The sequence below is a fragment of the Camelus ferus genome, chromosome 9 (assembly GCF_009834535.1).
Source record: "Camelus ferus isolate YT-003-E chromosome 9, BCGSAC_Cfer_1.0, whole genome shotgun sequence".
In the NCBI taxonomy this organism is placed as follows: Eukaryota; Metazoa; Chordata; class Mammalia; order Artiodactyla; family Camelidae; genus Camelus; species Camelus ferus.
In genome coordinates this window covers 21,998,095-22,010,198 of record NC_045704.1, presented here as the reverse complement: position 1 = coordinate 22,010,198, position 12,104 = coordinate 21,998,095, and the positions used below count along the sequence as shown (strand labels likewise).

Here is a 12,104-nt window from a genome sequence, read left to right as displayed (position 1 = left end):
CAAAGCAGACTGCCGGACCCCACCCTCAGTTTCTGTCTTAGCACATCTAGGGTGGGTGGAGATTCTGCACTTCCAACAGGTTCCCAGGTGATGCTGAGTGTCCAGGGACCCCACTTTGAAAACCACTTGATAAGGATTCAAGGAGTTAATAAAGGTGGTTACTTAAAACAGGGCCAGGACGAAGTATTCCATAAATGTTACTCTTATGGCAGAAAAATTGAGGAAGAAGTAATGTAGTGAGCACCAAGTACATACCAGGCTCTGTGCCAAGCTCTGATGTTCATTTCATTCTCAGTGACTCCATGGGATGGAGACAAACAGCTAAATGCCTGGGGCCACTCAGCAGGGAGGCAGGGTCTACATCTCCACATTTAGATGCCAGGGCCTCCTTCAGGACCCTACACCAGCCTGTCCAGGTTGAGGCCAACTGGACCCCATCTCACTGATGTGGAAATGGGCCTAGAGGCACGGTCTCTGGTCGAGGTAGAACACAGGTCTCACTTAAACCCTGTGCTGGTTCCAGAGTGAATGAGGGGTTAAAAAAAGACCTTTGACAAGTCATAGTCGGGCTGTAAGAATCTTAATTGATGGTTTGGAGCAGAGGACTGGCGGAGGGGTTGGGCAGGGGCAGGATGGACCACAAGTGGCAAAGAGCAGAGCCAGCCTCTCCTATCCTCTAGCTATGTGATCATGGCAAATTACACACCCTGAGCCTCAGTTTCCCATACCTGTAAAATGGGCATAATGGTAATACCCACCTTGTAGGAAGAATTAAATGAGTTAGTATTAGTAATGTGCTTAGAACAGCACCAAGCCACAGTAGGTGCTCAGTGACATGTTTTTAGGGCTGTCACTAGGTGCCCCTGCCTAGTACCTGAGGCCTGTCCTCACTGTGCCTCTGCCTGCCACCACCACCACCCCCGCCCCCGCGAGAGGGAGGAATCAGAACAGCCAGAGAGTTATTTTCTGCAGGGGAATTTCACAGCCCAGGAGGTACTGGCACAGAGGCCCAGACCACAAAGTTGTCCAGTGTCCCTGGCTTGGAATCTCTGGCTTCCTGTCCCTCTGCCCCAGGGCCAGCTCCACCCTTGGTTCATCTTGCCTGGTAGGGCCGGGCTGGGGGGTTTCTAGAACTTCACCCCATCCAGAACTGGAGGTCGGGACCTCTGAGGAATGACCCTCAGCTACAATTCTCATTCCCACCCTGGTCCTGACAGCCCAGAACCCACCCTCATCCTCTCCATTTAGCAGAATCTATTGATAGGACGAGCCACCTGCCATCGCCCAGTTGGGTTCCAGATCCATCTGCGGCCAGCTGCTGCCTCAGTTTCCTTGCCTGTAAAATGCAGATAATAACAGAAATTGCTGAGAATGTTTGGGGAGATAGAAATGGATGCAGCATCTTGGAAGGCCTCTGGCATTGGCAGTTATTTATTCATTTGATGACTGTTTATTGAGCACCTACAATGTGACAGGCACAGTTGAAGGTGCTGGAGACAGCAGTGCACAGGACAATGTCCTCACCCGGGGGGAGGTCATTTTCCAGGGTTGGAGAGACAAGCAGTGAACGGAGAAACCATGTAAAGAAGAGGATAATGTCAGGTAGTGACAACCACCATGGAAAAGAGAAAAAAAAAAAAAAAAAAAACTAGTAAAGGAGGTCAAGTAAGGGATGGTGGAGGCAGTTTGCCCTGAATGGACAGAAGGCCTGATGAAGGTGACACTGGGGCCAAGAGCTGCAGGAGGAAAAGAAGTGAGCCCTTTGGTCGCCTCAGGGAAGAGTGGTCCAAGCAAAGAAGAGCAAGGGTGAAGTCCCCGAGGTGGGAATGAGCTTTGTGTGTTGGAAACAGCAAAGGCCTGGACAGCAGTGGGAAGTCGGGGGGAAAGGGGAGTAGATGACGTCAGAGACAAAAAGGGGAGGGGGGTCATGAAGGACCCTCGTCTTGAAACATGGCACCCCAAATCCCCCGAGCAGCCTCTGGTTCGGATTCAGGTTGCCTCTCGTGTTTGGGAGGGGTCTGGAGTATTATGGCTTAACCCTAGCTTGGCACTACCCGCCCCATGCCCACCTGGGTTCCCACACAGTGATCTCCAGGTCAGAGTGCCAAGGATCTGAGAGGGAGGTCGCTTAGAAGGTCCAGCCAAGTTTTCTGGAGATCCCATGAGAATGACCTCCATAATATGAAGTCCGAAGCCCGGCCCTCAAACCACCCTGCAAGCCCTCTCATGACACTGGGGGTGACTTTCCCAGACTCTGATGCTGGGGGTCTCCAGAATCTTGGAGGGGTCGCACACCCAGACCATGCGCCCCACGCCCCAGAAGCCGTGGTCCCCGCGCCACCGGGAGAGGCCGGTGCAGCGGGCGCCTCCCGGGCCGCTGCGGCAAAGGCTGGGCAGCCGCGCCCTCCCCCCGCGGTGATTCATCCCGCCCCCTCCCTCTCCCTCCTCCCTCCCGTGGCCGCCGCCGCCGCTGCAGTGCGCAGGAGACCGCGGCCCGCGCCCTAGAGCGCCCGAGCAGGAGCGGGGCCGGGGTCCGCGCACCTGGCGGATGTGCCCGGCTGTGCGCGCCAGCGCAGCAGCCCCAGCAGCGGCCGCCGCCCGCGCGGCGGGGATGCCCGGACGCCGGGCCCCGGGGCTGGGCCCCCGGCGGTAACCGGAGCGGGGGGGCCGCGCCCCCCCTCCTCCCCCCTCGCCGGTCCCAGAGCCGCAGCTGCTGCGCCCGCGCGCTCCCGGGGACATTCTAAGCGCCGCCGGGTCCCGCCGCCTCTCGCCCCGCTATTAATACCGGCGGCCCGGGAGGGGGGCGCAGCGTGCGCGGCGCAGCCATGGGGACGCTGCTGGCCTTCGTGGTCGGCGCGGCACTGGGTGAGTGCGCGGGGGACGCAGCCGGGGCACTGACCGGGCGGCGGGATTCGCGCTCTGGACTCGGGCCCGCCGGCGCTGGCGGCCCGTCGCCCATCCCCCGGCCCGGCTAAGTCCGCTTCAGAAGTTGTGAGCGCGGGGAGCCGGGCTAGGGAGGGCGCGGGTGGGCGCGAGCGGGCGGGGGCCGGGCTGGCACAGCTTGGCGGCTGCGGGCGCCCAGCCGGGGGCGAGGAAACGCGGAGTCAGCTGCTCCCGGAGCCCCGCAGGCTGCAATGTGACACCCACAGCCGCGGGAGGGGGTGGGGGGAAGGCGGCGCGCAGAGATTGGGACGGAGAGACTGAGAGACAGGGAGAGATGGAGACAAAAGGGAAGGGGCAAGAGACACAGAAGGTCTCGGAGTACTCTTAAGTGCTCTACTGGGAGACTGGGGAGATGGAAGTAAAGGCCGGGACACAGGGAGATGCAGAGTGTGCTCGAGAGAGAGACTGAAGAGAGTTAAGAATCTGAGCAGTGGAGAGAGAAAAACTTGAGAGAGGCAGAAAAAGATGGAGACACAGGGAGAGATGGAGTTTCAAAAGGACAGGGAAAGGTAGAGAGAGAGATAGTGAGAGGCCAGGAGAAGGTGTCTGAGCCTGGGGAGAGGACACAAAGTGGTGGGATCTTCAGAGAGGTCCCGAAGAGAGAGAAAGAGTGAGAGACAGGCGCTCAGGGGGACGCAAAGAGACAGCAGAAGAGGAGGGCAGAAAGCCCAAGATTAATAGAGGAAAGAATCATCAGGGACAAAGAGACCTAGGGCTGGAGACACACAGCATTCGCTAGTGAGCAGGAAGGGGGTTGGCAGGTAAGAATGTGGAGGAGGGACTCAAAGGGACTGGAATCCTGTGGGGGTGCAAAGGCCCTGCAGCGGCAGGAAAGAGCTCAGGAAGTTTTGAGAAGCCTGACAGGAGGTGGGATTGGCATCAGGAAGTGAGGAGCCTGGGAACAGAGGGGACTGAGGCAGAATTGGGGAGGGGTGGATGGCGCAGGAACTTATGAGACTGGGGAGCAGGGCTGGAGTGTGGATCTGCCCTGGTTCCCGTACGCATCTCCTTCTTGGAGGCCTTGCCTTCTCCCAACCCATTTCTCTGGGGCTGGCTGGTCCTACAGAGCAATAATGGTAGAGCTGACACCACCACCTTGAACTTCTAACACAGCTGGAATTCTGGTCCCACCACTAGATGCTGCAGTACCTTGGGCAAGTGGCCTTCTGAACAAGAGGAACTTGGGTAGCAAAGGCTCTGAGTTACTGACCACAGTAACACCCTATTTATTGGGGGCGTCCTGTGTGCCAGGCCCCCTGCTGGGGCCTTACCTCAAATAACCTGCCCAGCAACCCTCAGAAGCCGAGATGATGGCTTCCCTCCCCATTCACAGAGGGAAACTGAGGCTCAGAGAAGATGCGGGGCTGGCCAACGGCATGCAGCAGGTGGCAGGGCCAGGCTCTGGTCAGGTTCTGTCCATTCTGATCATTAAGGGGAAACAGATGGTCTCCCAGGGGCCCGAGAGCCAACAGCCAGTGAGTCGGGCATTGCTGAGGGTGATGGGAGCCTGCTGTCCCCGCAGTGTCCTCAGCCTGGGGGGGCTGTGTGGAGGTGGACTCGGAGACCGAGGCCGTGTACGGGATGACCTTCAAAATTCTGTGCATCTCCTGCAAGCGCCGCAGCGAGACCACCGCCGAGACCTTCACAGAGTGGACCTTCCGCCAGAAGGGCACTGAGGATTTTGTTAAGGTGCGTGGTCGCCTGGCACGGCGCGATGGGTGGGTGTCTGTGTGCGAGTGGGGAGGGGCAGGGTTCCAGTGGGGACTGGTTGGTTGTTTTCAGTAATGTGCTATTACTGATGACCTGGATCCAGATTCCAGCTCCACCACTGACCGGCTGGTGACCTTGGGCAAGTCATTAAGCCTCTCTGAACCTCAGTTTCCTCCTCTGTAAAGATAGGGTGGAGGTGGTCTCTAACTCCAAGGCTTGTGTGAGGATTGATTGAGTTGCTGCACTTGGCACGTTCTTGGCACAAAATAAATGTCACTGGAATTATTCACTACCAGCAAAAATGTCTTAGAGAGTCATCACGGAAGGAAACAGAACTTTTGTGACCTCCTTTTCACTACGTGTATTTTGAATTACGTATGAAGGGGCACCACGCACTTTAGGATCTGCTGGAGAGCTAGGGTCTACAGCGGTCGGAATCAGGCCTCCTTTCTCCCTGGCTGAGGAGCGTGTCTGGGGGCAGAGGAAGAATTGTGGAGAATGAAGGCCAGGAAGGCCAAACTGGGGCTTGGAAGGATGACTGAGGCACACGTGTGTGAGCGTGCGTGTCAGGGCTCGGGCACAGTCAGGGTCTGGGGCAGGCCCAGTCGAGAGCCTTGACCCCTGTCCCCTCCGTGCCTGAGCCCATGCGCGTGTCTGTCTGTGTGTGTCGTAGCGAGGGACCGAAGAGAGGGCCCGGTGTGGGAGGTGCCCGACCGTGACCCCGCCCCCCGCCCCCCGCCGCCCCCAGATCCTGCGCTACGAGAACGAGGTGCTGCAGCTGGAGGAGGACGAGCGCTTTGAGGGCCGGGTGGTGTGGAACGGCAGCCGGGGCACCAAGGACCTGCAGGACCTGTCCATCTTCATCACCAATGTCACCTACAACCACTCGGGCGACTACGAGTGCCACGTCTACCGCCTGCTCTTCTTCGAGAATTATGAGCACAACACCAGCGTCGTCAAGAAGATCCACCTTGAGGTGGTGGACAAAGGTGAGTCCAGCCCACCGGCAGCCAGATGGAGGGACAGATGGCGGGGAGGGGACGGGCTGGCTCCGCGCCTGGGCCAGCCAACCACCCACGGCTGCAGGGGCAGCAGCACCTCCTTCCTGTTTCCTGGACTCCAACTCTGGGCTCCTCCGTTTCCCTTCAGCCACGGAGAGGTCACAGCAGGCCACTCCCATGAAAGTGCTGGGTGCAGAACTCAGCTCTGCCACCTGTGCTGTGTGACCTCCGGCAGGTGTCTCCCTGTCTCTGAGCTGAAGGTTTGTTCTGTATGGACACAGGATGGTAATAGTATCTCCCTCTCCTGGTGGTGTTGGTGAGGACTGAGGAATAACTGAGTGTCAGCTGCTGGCCTGCCGGTCACAGTGGGGTCTCAGCACATGGGGGCGATGGTGGTGGTGCTTCTGACTGTTGCTTAGCCTTGACCCTGCCTCCCTCTGTCACGTGGGGCGAGAGATAGGAGTGTGTCATCTGAAGCTTCATTTCAAACAAGCTCTCAGGTGAGGCCAAAGCTGCAGGTCTAGGGCCACACTGAGCAGCAAAGATCTAAGGTGTTTTTGAACCATTTCATTTTGGCTTCAGCTGCCTTGAACCCTTTCCCTGAACCATCTTCTGATGGGTGTAAATTGGAAAATTTCCAGGGCCCTCTGGACCATTAGCTTTGAGAGTCAGGGAGATACCTTGCGCTACCAAAGAGCCTGGCAAGTGGGTCCCGCGGGGCCCACAATGCACACACATCATCACGGGCATTGTGCATCGTCCCCAGTTCCCTGAGACAGTTGCTGCCCTCAGCACCTTATGTGGAGCCCCTCACTGAAGCCTCCCACCCACCCTCTGGGAGCAGAAGCTCTTCCTGTCCCCGTTTTACAGATAGGGAAACCAAGGCTCAGGGAGGTAGGATCACACGGCCAAGGTCACAGAGCTGGGACCTGGATTTGAACCCAACCGAGCCTGTGTGACTTTTGTTCCTGTTCTTGGCATGACTCACTCTACTCTGCTGTCAGCCAGAGCCTGTGGGTTTCTTTTGATAATTAGCATTTTTACGTTTATTATCAAAGTGATCCAGCAGAATTCAATTCAGAAGACATATCTGAGCGACTTGGTGTAGGTCATGATGCTGAGTGGGCGGCCGCCCACAGAGAGAGAAGATGGAGCCCCGCCTGCATGAGTTGGGGGAAAGTAGAGTGGTTGTAACAAAGATGCTCCCAAATACTGTGGCTTAACCAAATCTGTGCCAGTGCTGTCTCCCAAGTCTGTGCTGAGTTGAAGGGTCAGGAGGCAGGGAGGCTCTGTGATGCCCTTCAGGCTCCCAGGTTCTTTCCACATTGTGGCTCGGCCCTTGCTCAGGATACCGTCTCATCTGCTCATAGGCTCAGGCATGCCCGTGACCCAGTAGAGCCTCCCTTTGTTAACATTGTCTACCACATTCTACTACCTGCCAGAGCCTGCGTTCTCATATCTATATTATATTATATGTAATATCGAGCTCTTTCTGTTACCTCCCAGAGTCTGTGTGTTTAGCATCATCTACCATACCTTGTTTTTTATCCACCATAGTATTGCTTTTTTTTAAACCCCACCCAGGGCAGTGTAGTATTTTGTATTATACTATATGCTGTACTGTTTTCACATATATACAACAGTGTGTTTGCGGAGAGGGTGGTAATTATGTTTATTTATTTTTAGAGGAGGCACTGGGGATTGAACCTGGGACCTCATGCACCCTAAGCATGTGCTCTACCTCTGAGCTATACCGTCCCACTTCATACAGCAGTATTTTTTATCATAACCATCATACCAGAGTCTTTTTAGTGTTATCAGCCATACTATCATATTTTTATCATTACCTACCGTGCTAGAGAATTCTAAAATACTATCAATCAGATTGTAGTATTTAAAATTTTTGCTTGGTTTACTATACTATACTCAGCATCACCCATCATACTGTAGTATTTTTAACATTATGTATCACTCTACACTATTCCTTTCATTCCCCGTGATGTTATTGTATTGCTAGCCTTGCTGGCTGTGCTGTATTTTTTTTTTTTTTTATTATAATCCAGTGTCTCACAGCAGTTTCAAATGTTCCCAGTCAGTCTGTATTGCCTCCTGGTAATAACCCCTTAGCAATGAACTGAGTCATTTCCAAAGGAGGGGCAGTGGGTGCAGGTGGTGGGGCCTTCGCTGACCTGGCAGAGGTGCCGAAGATAGCAGGAAGCACCTGAGGGTCCCTCACCAGGAGCGGGGCCGGCAGCGGGGGACAGGAGGGCTAAATCTATTTAGATGCGCCCAGTACGAGGGGAGAATGTGTGGAGGTGAAGCAGTGTCTGAGGCCGGTGAGGCCTCCTGCCTGCAGAGGTGCAGGCTGGGGCTTCAGATTTGTTGGCTGCCTGTGTGGGCAGGCAGGTGAAGCCCTCAGAAGATTTGGGGTTTTGAAGAAATCAAAGGTCTCCCTGGAGAAGGTGCCTCTGCTCCTCTGTGTCGCCCCTCTGCCTCAGTTCCTCATCTGGGCAGTGGGAGATTGACAGTCCCACCTCCTGAGATGTCCGGTGGGTTAATGGAGACTGCGCCCCACATGCCACAGCCGTTCCCAAGTCTCTCTTAGGCTCTGGGAGCTTCCCAGAGCAGATGAGAACTCGGACCCTGCAGTCAGTTATACTTGGGGTTGAATCTTGACTTTGAGAGCAATCCTGGCTGTGCATCCTTGTCCACTACCTTCCCCTCTCTGGGCCTCAGTGTCCTTGTCTGGAAGGTGGGCTGCAGAGCCGTGCCTGTCACTATCCTCATCTGATTGGGAGAGCAGGAGATACCAGATTACCTGAATCCCTTTGGGCATTGAGTTCTGGGAGCAGGAGTGAGAATTCCAGTTTTTGACTTTATCCAACATGTATCCAACTCGTTGTGCTTCTGGAAGTCAGCTGACATGGCAAGCCTGGACTGTCTCTCTCCTTGAGGTTGTTTCAAAGAGTCCAGGGGATGCTCAGATAAAGAACTGAGCACAGAGCCTGGCTGAGAGTAGACACTCACTGCATGAGACAAATTCATGGTATCTTTTGAGTGAAAGAACGAATGAACAAAAAGATGAAGTGTGGAACCCTGTTCTCAGCTCTTCCTCTGGGAAGCAGGAGAGAAACTTCTGGCCCTGCACCCCCCTCACGGTGGCCCAGAAAGCACTGGTGCCATCTGCCCCGGGTGGAGTGGCAGAAAGTGCCCGCTCCCAGGGGAGGAAGACCACGTGAGAACCGGGGAAAATGAGATCCCGGCCACCGGAAGGAGGGGGCCAGGGATGCGGAGGGGACACCTGCGAAATCCGGCCGAGGATGCCACAGTGGCCTTCCACTCTGGTCCCCTGGCTGAGCATGCTCCCTTAGTTTAAATTTAGGCTCAATGAAAGGAAGTTGACGTTGGCAAGAGCCAGTGCTGCGGAAAGGATAGAGGGTTTCCGGAAACCACCAGCAAATAGCCAACACTTAGGCACTGCTGATGGCAAGCACGTCCAAGGATGCTGTTTACAGATGATAACACATTTCCTCCTCCCAGCAACTCCATGAGAAGACATGAGTATTATCATCCTTATTTTCGGGGGGAGGGGGAATAGAGGCCCAGAGAGGTGGAGTCATTTGCCTAAGGTCACACAGCTAATAAGAGGCAGAGATAGGATTTGAACCTTGACAGTCTGGCCCCAGAGCCCCTGCTCTTAACTACTATGCTGTACTGCCCCAATAATAACAGAAATAATTGTAACAGTAGTAAGCATTGATCGAGTGCTATCTACATGTCAAGCACTATTCTAAGGATTTTTAAAGCTTATGTAATTCTCATACCACTCCCACGAAGGAGATACTGTGATTATCAACTTTTTACAGATGGGGAAACTGAGACCCAGAGAGGCTGAATCACTTGCCCAACGTCACACAGCTGGCAAGTGGCAGAGCCAGGATTTGAATCTGAGCCTTCTGGTTACAGAGCTTCAGCTCTTAGGCACCTACAGCCACCTAATGACACGGAGGTACCCTCAAGTTACACAGGGAGGCAGGTTGAGGGTGATCCCAAAGCCCGTCCAAGGCTGAGAACCACAGTGACAACAGTGACTGTAGTGAAGCAGCATGGCCCTGTTTGCAGACCAGGCCCAGGGAGGTCAAACCCCTTGCCCAGGCTCACTCAGCAAACTCGAGGCACACTCAGGCTGCCACCTGACCCCACCTGGCCCCTGCAGCCAACAGAGACATGGCGTCCATCGTGTCTGAGATCATGATGTACGTGCTCATCGTGGTGTTGACCATATGGCTCGTGGCAGAGATGATTTACTGCTACAAGAAGATCGCTGCTGCCACGGAGGCTGCTGCACAAGAAAATGCGTAAGTGGGGTCGGCGAGGAGGGGGAGAGGCGGCCCAGGACACCCAGCACTTCCCAGGGGCAGCATGAGCTGAGTAGGGAGGCGAGCAGGGGAGCAACCCAGGGCGCCGTCTGCCAGTCTTCCCTAGAGGGGAGCATTTGTTGTCAGAGGTGGGACAAGGTCGTGGTCAGTTCCCAGCCCCTCCTCCCTCGGACTCTCAGCCCCTACTTCTGTCAGGACCCAGGGCTCAGTCCTAGTATCCTCTGCCCTAGAGATGCAGGAGTCCAGGCCCCAGCCCCTTCTTTCTTCAGGACCCAGGAGTCCGAGCCTCCCACTCCCCTCCCCAGTCTTGTCCTTCCTCACTCTCGACTTCAGGTCCCCAGCCTGGGCTTCTTTCAGATCCCTCGGGTCCAGCCTGCAGCCCCCTCCTCTCTCTGACTCTGGATCCCTGTACGCCTGGGACAGAGACCTCAACCCTCAGTCTCCTGGGGGTGGGCCAGCCTGGTGATGGGTTGCTGTACACATGGTCCTTGCCCCCACAGCTCGGAATACCTGGCCATCACCTCAGAAAGCAAGGAGAACTGTACGGGCGTCCAGGTGGCTGAATAGCCCTGGTAAGTTGGGTGGGCAGACAGGGGCTGGAGGGTCTGGGAGGTGGCAGCCGTTAGGTCCCTGATCCTGTGTCTCCCTCACCTTTAGGCCCTGGGCTCCACCTCAAGGAAGAGCCAGCCCTAATGGGGAACATCCGGGCACAGCCTTCCCCACGATGGGGGTTGGCCATTCCTGGGCCTCCGCAAGCCTCAGAGACCTGCCAATGGAGCCTCCAGGGTGGGAGGGGCAGGGGGCTTGGCTCACACCCCTAATCCAGCCTCTTCCTCCTGCCCCATCACCCACCCGCGCCATGCATGATGGGTCAAGCAATACTGCCGCTGCCCCCACCCCTGCTTCTGCTGCCTGTTTGGGAGGAGGGGGCGGTGAGGTGGGGGCAGCGGCTCCGCACCCCTCCTTCTTGCTGATTTGCACACGTTGGCCGCTTCGGACACGCACTGCTGGGGACCCAGCCCCTCCCCGCCCCCTCCCTGCCCAGCGGGGGTTGTGATGGGCTGGAACAGTTTGGGGCAGGGGCTTCTGGGACCCACTCTGACCCCCAGCGACATGTCCCTTCCTGCTTCCTCTGGCTGGACCTGGGGTCTCCTCTCCCTGTGATGCAATCTTGCCCCAGCCCAACCCGCCCTCTCTCACCAGCCTTGGATTGTGGCCACTTAGAAAGGGGCCCATTCAGCCTCGTCTCTCTTTACACAAGTAGTTTTGTTCATGAAATAAAGATTCTTGGACTTGATTCATAGTCTCTCTCATGAGCCCATCACCTTCTACACCCCCTCCAAATCCAAGAGCTTCCGTTTTCCTGGGCGGGGCAGCGTCTGAGACTCAGTGCCGACCTGCCGGCCCAGCGGGTGCAGTCAATTACTACCTGATTAATGTTGGGGTTGGGGGAGTCATTAGCTCAATGGGGACCAAGAGTTTCAAGGGAACCAGACAGAAGCCAAGGAAGTGGACCAGTGGATTAGGGAAAGGGAGAGGAAAGGAGAAAGGGCTGTGAACAGAGAGACGGAGAGAGACTGGGGCTGGCAGCGCCAAGGCTACACCAGCGTGTCCCCCTGGGGGACGCTGTGGCTCTGAGTGGATGGGGTGCGTGAGGCGAGCGGGTGGGTCCAGCTGTGCAGGGCCGGCCTATCTAGGGTGAGCAGTGGTGGTCTGATTGTGTTTAGGTGCATGGCTGTCCACAGGCAGGTGTCTCCTGGTGACCCTTGTGTGTCTGGGTGTTTATCTGGCCCCAGGGTCTGACGTGGATGACTCTTGGCTGCTGGCGGGACAGTGTGTATCTGCCTCTGGACACTTCCGGCCACTTGGCCTGGGCCTCAGCCCTCAGTGCTGCCTTTTCCAGGCCAAGTCCCCATCCCCCCTGTCTCGGACTTCCCAGCTCCAGAGGTCACTGCTGCAGGCAGCAGAGAGGCTGCCAAAGCAAACCAGCCCCCGTGACTTGTAGGAAAGCAGCTGGGGGGAGGGGGCTGGGGCAGGCTTGGGACTGGGGCTGGGCTGGGGACATGGGAAG

General features: G+C 56.3%; 1 protein-coding gene across 1 annotated transcript; it reads left to right on the top strand.

Annotated features, from left to right (window-relative positions):
• Nucleotides 1-2,450: 2,450 nt before the first annotated feature.
• SCN1B (sodium voltage-gated channel beta subunit 1) lies at nucleotides 2,451-11,330 on the top strand. The gene is made up of 6 exons (XM_032488131.1): nucleotides 2,451-2,865; nucleotides 4,466-4,632; nucleotides 5,402-5,642; nucleotides 9,871-10,012; nucleotides 10,534-10,605; nucleotides 10,691-11,330. Exons 1-5 carry the CDS (start codon nucleotides 2,826-2,828, stop codon nucleotides 10,598-10,600), a joined length of 657 nt encoding a protein of 218 aa, XP_032344022.1. The 5' UTR covers nucleotides 2,451-2,825; the 3' UTR covers nucleotides 10,601-10,605; nucleotides 10,691-11,330.
• Nucleotides 11,331-12,104: the final 774 nt, after the last annotated feature.